This window comes from Rattus norvegicus, chromosome 9 (assembly GCF_021556685.1).
Source record: "Rattus norvegicus strain SHRSP/BbbUtx chromosome 9, alternate assembly SHRSP_T2T, whole genome shotgun sequence".
In the NCBI taxonomy this organism is placed as follows: Eukaryota; Metazoa; Chordata; class Mammalia; order Rodentia; family Muridae; genus Rattus; species Rattus norvegicus.
In genome coordinates this window covers 30623505-30639477 of record NC_141542.1, presented here as the reverse complement: position 1 = coordinate 30639477, position 15973 = coordinate 30623505, and the positions used below count along the sequence as shown (strand labels likewise).

Here is a 15973-nt window from a genome sequence, read left to right as displayed (position 1 = left end):
AGTGAGACAGATATTAAAATCATAAACAACTAAATACATGGTTATAAGTTGCAATGGGTGACCGGGAAGGAAAAAAATTAGCAGGAAGCAGGACAATGGAGTAGGTGAAGGATCATTCTTTGAGAAGCTTCAGACGGGTATCTAGAAATTGGGATTTAGGATGAGCAAAGAGAAGGACTTCACTGGGGAAAGCCTCCGGTGAATTAAAGGAACTGAAAACGGGTCAACAGGACTCTACAAGGTTGGGCGAGTGGGCGAGGAGGACTCACCAGGTCATGCAGATCCGTGAAAGTCACCATCACAGGTACTAGGGGGGATGATCACTGACAAAGCCAAAGAAAGAAGGACACATTGTTTAAAAATGGGAAGACAGAAGGGGAAGTACCTGGGTCCAGATACTCAAAATTCCAGTCCACTAGGTGGCAATGGTCATCACTGTGTCTGGGGTGGCTTGAGTTGATGACCAAGCTGATTGGGAAAGGGAGGGAGTCCCAACTGGAGTTCCCCGGGGGAACCGGGCCCGGTTTGCCTCCGGGCCGCGCGGGGGCGCTGTGGCCGGGGTACCGCGAAGGGAGGCTGAGGCGGGGAGGAGGCGGGAAGAGCGCAGCACTTCCGCTGGCTGGCTGACTGGCTGGCTGCTGGAGCAAGCGGCAGAGGGAGCGGAGGGAGAGCACGGCCCGGGGACTCGCATTCCCCGGTCCCCCCTCCGCCCCACGCGGCTGGGCCATGGACGCCAGGTGGGGGGCTCAGGCAGCCATGGGCCACGTGACCGAGATCCCGGGGCCACGTGACCGAGTCCCCAGCGCTGGGGAGGCGGGGTGGGGGGTTGGAGGGGTCCCCCGGCCGCAGATCCGCGTGGCACTGTCGGGATCCCAGAGTGGATGGGCACGCAGCATGTGGCCTACGCTCCTCACGGAGCTTCGGGATTGTCGCTCGGATGGGATGCGGAACTGTGGCGCTTCGGAGCGGGAAAGGGAGGGGGGGTGCCTGTGGCCTGAGCTGCCCGCGCGCTGGAGGGAACAGAGGCGACCTATGTGGCTGGACAGGCGGGGCCGCCCCCGGGAAGGGAGGAGGTTCTGCCTGGCCTGCGCCGGACCCCCCGAGAGAGAGGGAGAGAGAGGCTCTTTGTCCGTCCCTCTGGGCTACAGCGGAGGGGGCGGGGAGGCCACTGGGCACTTCCCTGGTACAGTCCCCTCCGGAGGGCAGAGGGGCGGAAGAGCTGCAACCCTAATCGTTGCTTCGGCTGTCCCAGCAGATGGTGGGCAGTAGTGGTACTCGCCACGCTCCCTTCCTTGGGAGCAGGTGGAGAGTCACCCGAAGCCCCTCCGCAGTCCTGGACACAGCTGTGGCTCTTCCGCTTTTTGTTGAATGTAGCTGGCTATGCCAGCTTTATGGTACCTGGCTACCTCCTGGTGCAGTACTTAAGACGGAAGAACTACCTGGAGACAGGTAATGTGGCCAAAGGGTGGGGAAATGAGCCAAGTCCGGTTGCAGGTGTTGGCAGACCATGACTTGGGAAGGGAGGGAGGCCAGTAAATCAGACAGCGGGTCGGGCTGGCTGCTCTGGAGAAGCTATGGAGCTTGACTTATGTGTCTTCTTCAGGCAGGGGTCTCTGCTTCCCCCTGGTGAAAGCCTGTGTATTTGGCAATGAGCCCAAGGCCCCTGATGAGGTTCCCCTAGCTCCCCGGACAGAGACAGCAGAATCCACCCCCTCTTGGCAGGTCCTGAAGCTGGTCTTCTGTGCCGCGGGACTCCAGGTAAGATAGGCTCCCCTTCTCTTCCCAAGCTGGGTACAGACAGCCAGGGACTTAATGAAACCAAAGTTGTCCTGCCCACCCCAAAGTTTTGTTGGTTTTGGGATGGTTTGTGTCCCTATAGGGCATAGCCCCATCCTGAAAGTGAACTCTCAGTGCTTCCTTCAATACCTGTACTGAAATGAAAGTTCACGTGCACATGCACGAGGTATCTTATACAGTGTGGAAGAAGGCCTGTGCTCTTATTCTGCTCTGTGTTCCATATCTGAGTTTGAGGAATGGCTGACTAAGCTTATAACCCCAGATCTGCTCACCGCTTTATTATTATTTTGAAACAAGTTTTCGTCAGGCAGCCATAGTTATTCCATAACTCACTATGTAGAACGAGCCGGCCTCCGGCTCACCTGCTCTGACAGACTCTCACAGGCTCAGACAGGCCTTGAACTTTCTTTTCTGCTTTTCCAGACAGTTTCTCTGAGTGGCTTTGGCTGTCCTGAAACTTGCTTTCTATACCAGGCTGGCCTCAAACTTAAGAGATCCAAATGCCTCTGCCTCCAGAGTGCTGGGATTAAAAGCATGTGCCACCACCAGCAGATGCAGACCTTGAACTTTCAACCCTCCTGCTTCATCCTTCCAAATAGCTGGGATGACAGCTTATGCCACCATGTTTGGCTTTCTCTGAAATTTTGTCAGTAGGCTTTCTTTGTAAGTGAAGCTATCCCAGGGCTTTCAAAGTGGGGGCCAACTCGCCCTAGGTAGATGTTGAATTCCAAGTGTCCAGCCCTCCCTGAGCCTTGCAGGCGTTCCAGTGTCTTATTGAGTTAGTGCAAAATAAATAAAACACGTTATATGGTATATGTAGCCAGCTCTAATGGACTTGCATCATGAAGAGGGACAGGGTTTGGTCTTAAAGCGGGTGTCACACTGTTTGCAACTCCACTTGATTCCCCACAAGGGGAACTAAAGCTCAGGAAAGAAGCCCCTACCTCAGAGGAACCAAAAGGGTGGTGTCAGTTATATCCTATGCAACCCATTCTGAGGAAGTGGGAGGTTGAGACCTCTGCCTTTTCCTTCTCACTTACTGTCGCTGTTCTCCGCCCTCCCTCTTCCAGGTGTCCTATCTGACTTGGGGTGTACTGCAGGAAAGAGTGATGACCGGCAGCTATGGGGCCACAGCCACATCACCAGGGGAGCATTTCACAGACTCACAATTCCTGGTGCTAATGAACCGCGTGCTGGCACTGGTTGTGGCAGGCCTCTACTGTATCCTACGCAAGCAGCCCCGTCATGGTGCACCCATGTACCGGTACTCCTTTGCCAGTCTGTCAAATGTGCTTAGCAGCTGGTGCCAGTATGAAGCACTTAAGTTCGTCAGCTTCCCTACCCAGGTGCTGGCGAAGGCCTCCAAGGTGATTCCTGTCATGATGATGGGAAAGCTGGTGTCTCGGCGCAGCTATGAACACTGGGAGTACCTGACTGCGGGCCTCATCTCCATTGGAGTTAGCATGTTTCTTCTGTCGAGTGGACCAGAGCCCCGGAGCTCTCCAGCCACCACACTCTCTGGCTTGGTCCTACTGGCAGGCTATATTGCATTTGACAGCTTCACCTCAAACTGGCAGGATGCCCTGTTTGCCTATAAGATGTCGTCGGTGCAGATGATGTTTGGGGTCAATTTATTCTCCTGTCTTTTCACAGTAGGCTCACTACTGGAACAGGGGGCTCTCCTAGAGGGGGCCCGCTTCATGGGGCGACACAGTGAATTTGCACTCCATGCCCTCCTCCTCTCCGTCTGCTCTGCCTTCGGTCAGCTCTTCATCTTCTACACCATCGGACAGTTTGGGGCCGCCGTCTTCACTATCATCATGACTCTGCGGCAGGCTATCGCCATCCTTCTCTCCTGCCTCCTCTATGGCCACACTGTCACTGTGGTGGGGGGACTGGGAGTAGCTGTGGTCTTTACTGCCCTCCTCCTCAGAGTCTATGCCCGGGGCCGGAAGCAGCGGGGAAAGAAGGCAGTGCCCACTGAGCCTGCAGTGCAGAAGGTGTGAATGAGGACCTCCATTGCTCTCATCTGCTGAGGCACTGGCTCAAGGGCAAATTATTTCTCAGTGTCTCAGCACACAGCAGAGGGTTGGAGTCCTGGAGGCAGCCTCTTTGCCTTGCCTTAAGAGCCCCACTTCACCAAGTGACAGCTGTGGGTAATGCAGCGTTCCTCCCCGCTACCTGAGATCTTGACTTAGCTGGTGGCCAGGCAAACCAGCAGCAGGCTCATCCCCTTCTAACACCCACCCCTTGAGGCTGCCAGGCACCAGCTGGGAAGTAAATTGTTTACAGGCCATGCAGTTACCCCTAGGGGCTAGTGAGAATGGTGCTGTGCCAGAAGGGACAAAGGACTCCCCCCAGCCCAGTTGGGGCCCCCAGTGTTCCTTGAGCAAGTTTTGGTTACTTGGAAATGTCACCTTTTGCTCTATTTGATTAAACTGCAGCAGTGATTTTTGGACCTGTGTTTTGGTTCTGAGTTCAGAAGCACAAGTGCCTCTCATCATCTTCCAACTCAGGGAGCCCAGAATCCTGAGTGTTACTTTACAAGGAGAGCAGGACTGTATAAAACTGCATCATCTTTATTTTGCATACTTTTAATTTCAGAACAAAATAAAACAAACAAAAAAACACAATACACAACACCCAACCCTGCTATTCTGTGGGAGGGGATCTTCCTGCCTTAAGGCACAAGGACAGGATAGAAGAGATTCTTGTAGACATGAGCAGAAAGCCAGGTGGGTCAGGGCCAGTCAAGGCTGTTGGGGGAGCCACAGGGATACTATACAGAGGGCGGGGGCTTCCCAGGAGCCTTTAATCCACTTCTTCCATGCGAGAGGCATCCTCATCACCCTCCAGTGGGGGGATCTCATCGGGAACAGCAGCACTGGGCTCTTCTGCAGTGACCTCATCTTCATCAATGCCTGAGAAAGAAAAACATGAGATCTAAGCCACAAAGCATTAAGTCTGTCCAAGGATCCAGCCAGTTCAACAATTTGTCACAAGGTGCTTGCTCACAAGGCTGACTTGACTCACCCAGGCCTAGTTTAATCATGCGGTAGATGCGGTTGGAGTGGGTTTGGGGGTCCTCAAGTGAGAAGCCAGAGGAGAGCAGAGCAGTCTCAAACAGCAGCACCACCAGGTCTTTGACAGCTTTGTCGTTTTTGTCTGCCTCAGCCTTCTGCCGCAGAGTCTCCACAATGGGGTGGTCAGGGTTGATCTCTAGGTGTTTCTTGGCCATCATGTAGCCCATTGTCGAGTTGTCCCGCAGTGCCTGGGCCTTCATAATCCGTTCCATGTTGGCTGTCCAGCCGTAGGTGCTGGTCACAATGCAGCAGGGGGAAGACACAAGCCTATTGGAGATAGTCACCTGTGGACAATCAAGGACAATGACAATTGTTGGCCATCATGGAACTGCTATGGAAAAAGTACCTTGGGTTTTTTTGTCAAGAATAGCAGATGACGGGGTTGGGGATTTAGCTCAGTGGTAGAGCGCTTGCCTAGGAAGCGCAAGGCCCTGGGTTCGGTCCCCAGCTCCGAAAAAAAGAACAAAAATAATAAAAAAAAAAAAGAATAGCAGATGACTAACCCCCTACCCCTACATGCTGTAGAGGCTGAAGGTAGCTTGAGTACTGCAGAGATTCAAGGATAACCTGGGCAACAGTAAGGTCTTTTCTTGCATGCATACATTAGGTGGAATAACATTTAGGAGTTAAACAGTATTAAATATCCCTGAATACTGCTAGTGCCTGGTCTATGCTGTAATAGCAGCAGACTAAATCCAAGGGAAGACTCACTTTTTCAACCTTCTTGTCCAAGATCTCCTTCATGAGCTTGCAGAGATTCTCAAACTTTGCCTTGCTCTCCTCCATTTTTTTCTTCTCTTCCTCATCCTCTGGTAGCTCCAGGCCCTCCTTGGTCACGGAGACCAGGCTCTTGCCATCGAACTCCTTGAGCTGCTGTACGCAGTACTCATCAATGGGCTCAGTCATGTATACCACCTCAAAGCCCCGTTTCCGCACACGCTCCACGAAGGCAGAGTTGGCCACCTGCTCTTTGCTCTCACCTATGGGATTAAACAGGACTCGATGGCCAAAAGGCCTTCACGCCTCCACTTCCCCTCCCCAATTCCCCAAGTCCACAAGACAGCTTTGATCAGAACCAAGCTCCAACATACCAGTGATATAGTAGATGGACTTCTGTGTCTCCTTCATGCGAGACACATACTCTGACAGGGAAGTCATCTCATCTCCAGACTGAGAGGTATGGTAGCGAAGGAGCTCAGAGAGGCGGCGACGGTTAGTGGAATCCTCATGGATTCCAAGCTTTAAAGGGTAGGGCAACAGAAAGTTCAACTATGAGCTGGGAAAAACACCAGCCTAAATACAAAGTAATGGAGAGAGCACTTGTTCATCTTACCTTTAAATTCTTAGAGAATGCCTCATAAAATTTCTTGTAGTTCTCTTTGTCTTCAGCCAACTCAGAGAAGAGCTCAAGGCACTTCTTCACAATGTTTTTGCGGATGACTTTCAGGATCTTGCTCTGCTGGAGCATTTCTCGGGAGATGTTCAGAGGCAGGTCCTCGGAATCAACCACACCACGGATGAAGTCTACATTGAACCAGACAGAGCACAGGGAACAGCTGGATCAGAGTTAGTCCAAGGACTCTGGATCAGTATCTCAGCTGTATTCTGAAGGTCTAATATAGGTTTGCCTGTATTGCACATCTTAAACCCAGCAAATACTCACTGAGGTACTCAGGTATCAGCTCATCACAGCTGTCCATGATGAACACACGACGGACATACAATTTGATGTTGTTCTTCTTCTTCTTGTTCTCAAAGAGGTCAAAGGGAGCTCGCCGGGGAATGAAGAGCAATGCCCTGAATTCCAACTGCCCTTCTACAGAGAAGTGCTGAAATAAACCCAGTAGTACATTTTAGGACAGAACTGCTTCAAGCCCCAGTATTAAACTTTTGGCACCGGAACACTCACTGTCAGTGCCACATTCCTAACAGCCAACACCAAGTAAGCCCAGAATGCTAGTAGCAAGGAGCACCCGTGCCAATCAGCTCCCAGTATACTTAGTCACGTGGTTCTGTGGCTCTCAGCTTGGTACCAACCAGTTAAGCAAGTTGTCCCTTACCACCTCCAGCATTCTATGTACCCCTCCTTACACAACATGTAAGGCTCCTCACCTTGACTGCCAAGTGGTCTTCCCAGTCATTGGTGAGGCTCTTGTAGAATTCACCATATTCCTCTTGAGTGATGTCATCAGGATTTCTGGTCCAGATGGGCTTCGTCTTATTCAGCTCTTCCTGGTCAATGTACTTCTCCTTGATCTTCTTTGTTTTCTTTTTCTTATCTTTGCTGCTGTCATCCTCCTCATCAGATCCCACGTCCTCAATCTTAGGCTTCTCCTCATCCTCCTTATCTTCCTCCTCCTTCTCCCCTTTCTCTTCCTCTGCCTCATCATCACTGATCTCCTTCTCGCGTTCCTTCTCCAGATAGAGGGTGATGGGGTAGCCTATGAACTGTGAGTGTTTCTTCACCACCTCCTTGACCCTCCTCTCCTCTAAGTACTCTGTCTGGTCTTCTTTGAGGTGAAGGATCACTTTGGTACCCCGGCCAATGGGCTCACCTACAGAGAGTGAACCAGACATGAAAAACTGCAACTAAAATACTCAACAAACAGGTACACCTCTTTTTTGTTCCTGGTTTCTCAAGCGATCTGTTTCTGCACAGCCCTGGCTTGCCTCAACTCACCCACCACCCGTGTATGCCATGTCCCAAGTGCTGCCATTCACCCCTCAAAAATGTACTTTTATAGAGTACAGTAACTATTAAGGCTGCTTCTTTCTGGCTTTCCCCCAGAGAATTCTACCAACCCAACGTAGACTGCCATCTCACCGTGGTCTGCACGGACAGTGAAGGATCCACCAGCAGAAGACTCCCAGGCATACTGCTCATCATCGTTGTGCTTCGTGATCACAACCACTTTCTCTGCCACCAGGTAGGCAGAGTAGAAGCCGACACCAAACTGCCCAATCATGGAGATGTCTGCACCAGCCTGCAAAGGGTTGTAAGAGAGTGAGCAAAACTGTTCTTGTACAAGCACAACCGCTTGCTGAGCAAGTGTAGTAATCAGTTCAACTTCCAGAATCTAGGCCACAAGTACTTATTAGAAAGACAGACCACACATCCTAGTCTGACAAGTTTTAAATTAGCAAGCCAGAAGCAGTAACAAATTGAGAATGGCATGGGTGGAAGGCCACACACGCACCTGGAGAGCCTCCATGAACGCCTTTGTACCAGACTTAGCAATGGTTCCCAAGTTATTTATGAGGTCAGCCTTGGTCATGCCAATGCCTGTGTCCACCAAAGTCAGCGTGCGTTCCTGAGGGTTGGGGATGATGTCAATCTTCAGTTCTTTCCCGCTGTCCAACTTGGAAGGGTCAGTCAGGCTCTCATACCGAATCTTGTCCAGGGCCTGTAATGTACACGTACACAGCCACTTATTCCATTTATCCAAACAGTTCCTTCTCATCAACTGCTGGATTACTCTAATCACTCCCTGCTTCTCTCTCTCTCTCTCTCTCTCTCACACACACACTCACTCACTCACTCACTCACTCACACTCTTCTGTGGCGTCTTAGAAATTCAACAGAACACTCACATCAGAAGCATTAGAGATCAACTCCCGGAGGAAAATCTCTTTGTTTGAGTAGAAAGTGTTGATGATGAGGGACATCAGCTGGGCAATTTCTGCCTGAAAGGCGAAGGTCTCCACCTCTTCCTCTCCATGGTGCACTTCCTCAGGCATCTAAGAATGAAAGTCTTATTAAAAGTTCAGTTCAAACTTCTTTAATCTGGGTAGTACCCATTCCCAAGACTAGAACCGCCATTTGTTTAAAAAAAGAAAGAAATAAAAGAAAGACCTTAAAGCTACAGTGGCAAGACAAATCAAGAATGGAAAAAAACCCAAAGGATGGCTCTTCAAACTAATGTCCAAATGTCAGACTTTTTGAACGGCATATTAAGAGTTCAGCTCCCTGACTCAGAACAGAACACCTGCCGATATAGTAAAAATCCAGACTGAGTTAACTATACAATAAGATCCCCAATTTCTTCTTCATTCTTCACTGGGGTTAAGTATCAACTTTAACAGAAAGAGCAGCCTCCCGTAAACGGATTTGTGCTCTTCCCCTCGGCAGGGCAAGAAAACCCGAAGCTATAGTTCTGGAAGGACTCAAAGGGCAATTAAATCAGGACAAAGAGGTAAAAAGCTCCACCATGAACGCTGAACTGTGCAGACTTGCATAGGCCCAAACACAAGTAAAATGGTGGCCCAGCCGTCCGGCGACCCGGACATGCGTCGCCAGGAGACTCACGGGGAGGGGGCGCCACTGTAGCCCTCCCACCGCCCCAGCATCCGGGCACTGGGGCGGGGCGCCCGAGGCTTCCAGAACAATCTGAGCTCCCGGGAGGGGAGGAGTAAGGGAGGGACCTAAGAATCTCCCCGTACCTGCTCCCTCCCCGTTTCTCCTCCCACTCCACGGGGAGGGCAGCAGAAAGATCTGGAAAGGGACAAACGCAGTGGGTTCAAGCGTTCCTGCCAACCCTTGTACCCCTCCCCAGAACAAAACACGTTGGGAAACGCGTCCGGGGGAGGTAGCCAGGCCAACCTCGTCTTGCTGAGTCATGCACATAGCAGCCCGCCACCGCGCGGACCCTATGGACCCTGCAGCCGCGCCCGGAAGTGGAGGGCAAACATGGCAGCGTCCCGGGTCGGCGGCTACCACGTGCGGCCGCCCACCACCTGGCCCGGCCGCACCCCCACCTCACGCTCTGGGGAATCCACCGGCCCCGGGGGAGCCTCGCGGTGCAAGCCCGCCGGGGTCCACCATGAGCCACTGGAGACATTCTAGGCACATTATCCCCACAGACCGCCCAGCCCAACAAGGAGCCTTTAGTTCAGATGAGATGTTGGCGGAGACCCCAGGAAGAAGACCCACGGAGCCGCCAAGTACAGGAGAGCGCGGCCTTACCTTGACGAGAAAGCCGAGTAGTAGTACAGAGCAGGGTGGGCCCGGACCACGTCCGACTCGCACGGCAAGCCTAGGCTGCGCGGGGGTGACTCAAGAGAGCTCCCAAACGCCCCCGACCGCCCTATATAAGGCGAAGCACAGCCCTAGCCCCGCCCTTGGATCCCTCCGCCTTAAAGGAGTGGCTGCCAGCCACGCACCTGCCACCGCCCGCCCACCTTGACGTCATGCTCGCAGACCGGGGAGGGGGCGGGGAAGAGCGGGACCCCGGGCCTGGGCTGCGAGTCAAGGCCAATTCAATAGCGTTTGGTACCCTCATTTCTGCATGAGTAGGACATGTAGCCCTCAAGATGGCCAGGGAGCATGCATATGCTATTAGGGGATGTATCTGCGGCGAATACCCCACGGACTCGCGCAGAAAATTCGATGTAGGCGCTCCCACCCTCAAGAGTCCAGTCCTCAAGGGACTTCTGAAAGAGAACGGAGGTGACCAATTCGGCTGCCATTTTCAGACCCGATCTTACTAGAATGTTCCCTACAAATCGCACATCGAGAGAAAAGGATGATAAGAAATTCGTTGTCCAACTTTAAGGAGTCCCTGATCCCCACCCTCCCCGGTACAGCGAAGCGGCAGGCGGGGAGCAGCTTCTCCGAGGGGAGGGGCGCGGGCCTGGGCTAGCAGGGACTCTTTGGCGGCCTGTGGCGGAAGGAGCAGCAGTGGCGGTGCTTCGATTTCTTCCAGCAGTTTCTAGGCCTGTCTCGGCGGTCTCAACCCCTCCCCCCGAGGCTCCACCTTCCCTGCTGCGGCGGGGGCTGTGTCTTCATCGCCTTTCGGCTGGTTCTTTTTCTCTGCCACGATCTTAACCTGGGGAAATATTTTCCCCAAGTCTCTGTACCATGGGCTACGTTTGTACGACTCGTGGCCCTGGAAGGCCCACATTACTGTGGAGGTGTGGAGCGCAGAGGGGGGAGGGATGGCTGACCTGGATCGGTCACAGGGCACGGGGGCTGTGGGGGTGAGTGACTGCGGACACCTTTCTGTGAACAGAGACGGGAAACCGAACGCTACTGGGTAGAACACTCCCCAACCCTCAGCCTCCCGGGTCGCCCACGTACAAGGCGCGCGGGGACATGTGCCTTCCCTTTGCGAGCACAAGCTGTTTCTCAAGCTGGTTTCGCTTTTCTAGCTAGCCCTCTTCCCTACTGCAGCTCTTTGAACCTAGAGAGGAGGAGGTCACGGTCTTTGCAGATTAACGAGAGCTCTAAGGTATCCGCATGAAGATGCTGGTCACAGGTTGGCCGGTTTCCAGGAGCCAGAACCAAGTTGCACCAGTGTTTTGGTTCTGGAGGTGACCCGCCATGCCTTGCCTGTCCTTCAGCTGGCAATCTAGCCTTGCGGTTTTCCAAGGCTGCATCTGGAAGCTTGTTGGACTGATGAGCCCTCCTGGAGAGAATGGCCACTTTGTAAATGGTCCTCTGCTTTCTTAGCTCGCTCTGGCCCGGTGCCCCTGCACCACCGCCCACACCTTTGTTCCCGGTGCTTGCATGCAGCCTATCTAAAGTGAATTCATTGTTACACAGTAGTTGCTTTCTTCCTTGCCCCTCTGTCCACTCCATCTGGTATCATCCCACCCTGCACCCTCTGTATCCTCTCCTTAATTGTAGCGTGTGTGTGTGTGTGTGTGTGTGTGTGCGCGCGCGCGCGCGCACGTGTCTGTGTGTGTGCGTGTCTGTGTGTGCGTGTGTGTGTGTGTGTGTCTCCCATAAAGAAATCAATATATGAGTAGGATTGTCAGGAAGGCCCTAGGGTGTTGGATTGATTCATAATCTGAAACCAGAAACTCAACGCTGATCTCTGAGCTGGACATTTAGCTCCCGGGTAGTGTTTCCCTGACCCACAAACAGCCCTGACTGCCTCTACTTGGCCCCTGAATGGTTGAAAGCTACTCTATACATTTCATGGACAGGAAAAGGAAGGGTTCCGTGAATAACCCTTCCTAAACCCAGGGTCCTTCCTGTTCTGAAAGTGGAGTGGGAGCCAAGTCTGAAGGAGGCCAAGAGTCTCGGTAAGAGTTTCCCTTTGGCTGCCTCCCAGCAATGACAGGACCAAGGCTCCTGGGACTGACTTTCTCAGATGAGAAACGTTTGCTGGGCTGAGCACATCTGTAATTCCAGCACCAGGGAGGCAAGAGGAGTGCACAGTACAGGCCGAGGTGGGCTAAGAGTGAGACCCTGCTGCATTAGAGCAGAAAAATCGTTTGCATCAACCTAGAAATTCCTTTTAGCTTGGCGTGGTGGCACATATCTGTTCCAGTATTAGGGTGGTTGAGACAGGAGGATGCCTGTAATTCCAAGTATGCAGTACCAGACCAGTGAAGGGTTATACTAGCAGACTCTGTCTCAGAAATCAAGGGGGAGGAGGGTTGCTTAGGGAGCATGATGACTCCATAGGTAAAAAACATTTGCCCTTGTCCTCCACCTGACAGACTAAAACCTCAATTTGATGCCCGATCCCATAGTGAAAGGAAAAACCTGACTCCTGAAGTCATCCTCTGACTTCTTTATGCGCTTGTGCCCATACGTACACACACACACACACACACACACACACACACACACACACACACGCAAAAGATACATTCTCTTTGGGGGAAAGGTGTGATGGTTTGCATATGCTTTGCCCAGGGAGTGGCACTATTAGGAGGTGTGGCCTTGCTGGAGTAGGTGTGTCACTGTGGGTGTGGGCTTTAAGACCCTCACCCTATCTGCCTGTAAGTCAGTCTTCCTCTAGCAGCCTGCAGATGAAGATGTAGAACTCTCAGCTGCTCCAGCCCTATGCCTGCCTGGGTGCTGCCATGCTCCCACCTTGATGATAATGGACTGAACCTCTGATCCTGTGAGGCAGCCCTAATTAAATGTTGTTCTTTATAAGATTTGCCTTGGTTACGGTGCCTGTTCACAGCAGTAAAACCCTAAGACAGGGAGTTTCAAGACCGGGTGTCTCTGTGCAGCCCTGGCTGTTCTGGAACTTGCTTTGCAAACCATACTGACCTCGAACTCAGAGCTTCAGCTGCCTCCTGAGTGCTGGGATTGAAGGCATGTTCCATCACTCCCCGGGTGTAAGAGCTCTTTTTATAAAAGGCCTGGGGTTTAGATAGATGGTTCAGCATTTACTGCTCTCCCATAGGACCCGAGCTCCATTCCCATCCTCTATGCTGGACAGCTCATAACCACCTATAACTCCAGGTCCAGGAAATGCACACTCACAGAAAATTTAATAACCATTAATTTTTGTGGTGTTTCAAGACAGTTTCACTGTGACTGTTCGAAACTCATTCTGTAAGACCAGGCTAGTCTCCAACTCATGGAGATCCTCCTGCTTCTGCCTCCCAAGTGCTGGGATTATGAGTTTAAAGGAGTAAATTAAAGGAGATGCGCACCCGCATCTCACACACACAACAATAAAATAATTTTTGAATTGTGTGTGTGTGTGTGTGTGTGTGTGTGTGTGTGTGTGTGTGTGTACTCAAACTGTGAATGGGAGGGAGTGCTGAGAAGCCAAAGGAGCTGGAGTCAGTGGCAATTATGAGCTATGAGTCGGGGTGATGGAAGTCAAACTCGGGTCCTCTGGAGCTTAGTAAGCTCTCTCCACTGCTGAGCTGTTTCTCTAGCTCCCTAAAATAAAAGGAAAAAAAATTAGTGACCGCCTTAAATCCAGCACTTAGGAGGCAGAGGCAGGTGGATTGCTGTAAGTTTGAGGCCAGCTTGATCTACACACCAGTCAAGTATCCTAGAAAGACCCTGGGTTTCTCTGTGTAGCCCTAGCTGTCCTGGAACTTGCTCTGTAGGCCAGGCTGCCGCCACCGCCCGGCTTGTTTGTTTTTTAAAATAGTAATTTTGAAAAGGAGGGGAGAAGGGCTGGAGAGATAGCTCAGTAGTGGGATGCTTGTCTAGCATGTACCACTCAGTCTGCAGTCTGGGAGGCCTCTGCCTTGTATCCTGAAGCCCGGCCCTCCTTCCGTTGACTGACATTCTCAGGTCCCTGTGGTGAGCCTTAGTGAGCCTGAAGGTACTAAGAGGTGCCTAGAACCCTCAGTCCACTTGGACCCTTAACAACCCAGGGATGAACCTGGGTGGCCCAAGGACAGAGACAGGCTTAGGACCTGTGGAGTCAGGGTAGTGTAGAAGCCAGGAGACTCCTAGTGACCTAGAAAGGAACAAGAAGAGGTTGGGTAAGGAAAGTAGCCCTGCAAGCCGAGGCTGGGTTATAAAAGGCTGCAAGTGCCAGGCTGGGCTCTCAGCTGAGTGAGGAAGACCCCTAGAGACAGCCTTAACCCCCCCCCCAAGCCTGCAGGAGTTTGAGTCGCAGCAGCAGCTGCACACACACCATTGTTCCTAAGATACGGTTTATTCCTGATCAGGCAGCAGCTGTTGGAGACGGGCCAGCTAAAACAGCTATTAACCGGCCACTACTTGCCGCTGCCGGGCTCCGTGCTTGTTTTTCCACAACCTGTAGGCAAAGAATTATTTTTACAATTGTTAGTGAATTGGGGAGGAAAAAATCAGAACTATAAAATCAACTCCACTTCCCCTCCTCTTTCCCTTCATTCTTTTTTTTTTAACCAGTTTCCCAACGTTGTCTAGAGTACCCTGCTTCCATGTCCAGAATGCTGGGACAAGCAAATGCCACCATGCCTGAGTGAAAGATAGTATTTCTTTTTTTTTTTTTTAAGATTTATTTATTTATTATATATAAGTACACTGTAGCTGTCTTCAGATACACCAGAAGAGGGCATCAGATCTCTTTACAGATGGTTGTGAGCCACCATGTGGTTGCTGGGAATTGAACTCATGACCTCTGGAAGAGCAGTCGGGCGCTCTTAACCGCTGAGCCATCTCTCCAGCCCCAAGATAGTATTTCTGATAAGGGAAAATTGTATCGCTTTTGAATTTTAGCCTCTATAAAGTTTTGGATGTTTTTAAAAAATCGTTCTGTTTACCCATTTATTTTTAAATGTTCTGTGTTACGTGTTATAGGTACAGGTGTTTGCCAGGCTGTCTGTGAGCACACAGCGCACAGTACCCTTGAGGTTAGAAGGAGGCAACATTTCTCTAGAACTGGAGTTACAGATGGTTGTGAGTCACACCCAGGCTCTGGGAATCTTACCCCCATCTTCTGCAAGAGCAACAAGTGTTCTTAACAGCCGAGCCATCTCTCCAGCTCCCCGAGTGGGAAGATTTTAAAGCTGGAACATAGCTCAGCTGGTAGAGCGTGTGTGGCTGGCACACATGCATGAAGACCTAGTTTGGATTCCCTGCACTGAATGCACCTGTCATGGTGGCTCATTCTCATCATTTTAGTGCTTGGGAGACAGAGGCTAGAAATCAAATTTCATGGTCCCACACTACATAGAAGCTAGCATGGACTGTACAGGACCCTGTCTGTGTATGAAGGGCATCTCAGGTTGGAGAGATGATTCAGCAGTTAAGAGCTTGCTGGTACTGGGCTTAAGCCCCCAGCCCTCTTGAAAAGTGTCTATTCATTTATCTCTGCGTGCGCATGTCTGCCTGCCTGTGTGCGCAGCTGTGTGAAGCTATTCAAAGGCAGCCGAATCCCTCAGAGCCGGAGTTACATGGGCGTGTGCAAGACACCCCAGCTGATTCCCTGGGAGCTGGGATCCAAAGTCTGGTCCTCATGGTTGTGCAACAATCGACCTTAATAGCCAAGCCATCTTCCCAGGGCCATCTTCAACGTTGGAGCATTCGCCTGAGAACCTGGCACCTGCCTTTAGTCCCGAGACTTGGGAGGCAGAAGCAGGAGGATCTCTGTTGAGTTTGAAGCAAGTTTGGTCTGCATAGCAAGTTCCAAGCCAGCCAGATCTACGTCGTGAGATTCTGTTTACCTGCTCCTCCAAAATAGTTGGGACATTGATAAACATTAATCATATTTTAGGTTATAAATCAGTCTCATCCAGGCAGTGGTGGTGCGCACCTTTAATCCCAGCACTTGTGAGGCAGAGGCATGTACCTCTCTGAGTTGGAGGCTAGCCTGGTCTACAGAGGACATTCCAGGACAGCCAGAGTCACACAGAGAAACCCTGTCTCAAAAAACAGAAAAAACAAAAAACAAAAC

The 15973-nt window shown here is 51.5% G+C and overlaps 2 protein-coding genes across 4 annotated transcripts; one reads left to right on the top strand and one right to left on the bottom strand.

Moving 5' to 3' along the window:
• Positions 1-605: 605 nt before the first annotated feature.
• Slc35b2 (solute carrier family 35 member B2) lies at positions 606-4255 on the top strand. Of its 3 annotated transcripts, none has more exons than XM_087567222.1 (4): positions 606-737; positions 1256-1449; positions 1608-1758; positions 2868-4255. In XM_087567222.1, the coding sequence occupies exons 2-4, from the start codon at positions 1256-1258 to the stop codon at positions 3801-3803; spliced, it is 1281 nt and encodes a 426-aa protein (XP_087423348.1). In that variant the 5' UTR covers positions 606-737; the 3' UTR covers positions 3804-4255.
• A 100-nt stretch (positions 4256-4355) lies between these two features.
• Positions 4356-9940, bottom strand: Hsp90ab1 (heat shock protein 90 alpha family class B member 1). Its single transcript, NM_001004082.4, is given in 11 exon segments — positions 4356-4718; positions 4831-5164; positions 5592-5860; positions 5972-6119; positions 6214-6404; positions 6544-6709; positions 6993-7435; positions 7705-7864; positions 8078-8284; positions 8472-8618; positions 9844-9940. Coding segments are annotated over 10 exon segments (2175 nt in total). The 5' UTR covers positions 9844-9940; the 3' UTR covers positions 4356-4608.
• Between the last annotated feature and the right edge of the window lie 6033 nt (positions 9941-15973).

What these genes read in the sequence shown, in the direction of transcription:
- Slc35b2 (XM_087567222.1), top strand. Translation starts at nt 1,256, where the DNA reads ATGGTGGGCAGTAGTGGTACTCGCCACGCTCCCTTCCTTGGGAGCAGG. An exon ending in GAAGAACTACCTGGAGACAG is followed by an intron (nt 1,450 to 1,607) that starts GTAATGTGGCCA and finishes TTCTTCAGGCAG; the next exon opens with GGGTCTCTGCTTCCCCCTGG. An exon ending in TCTGTGCCGCGGGACTCCAG is followed by an intron (nt 1,759 to 2,867) that starts GTAAGATAGGCT and finishes TCCCTCTTCCAG; the next exon opens with GTGTCCTATCTGACTTGGGG.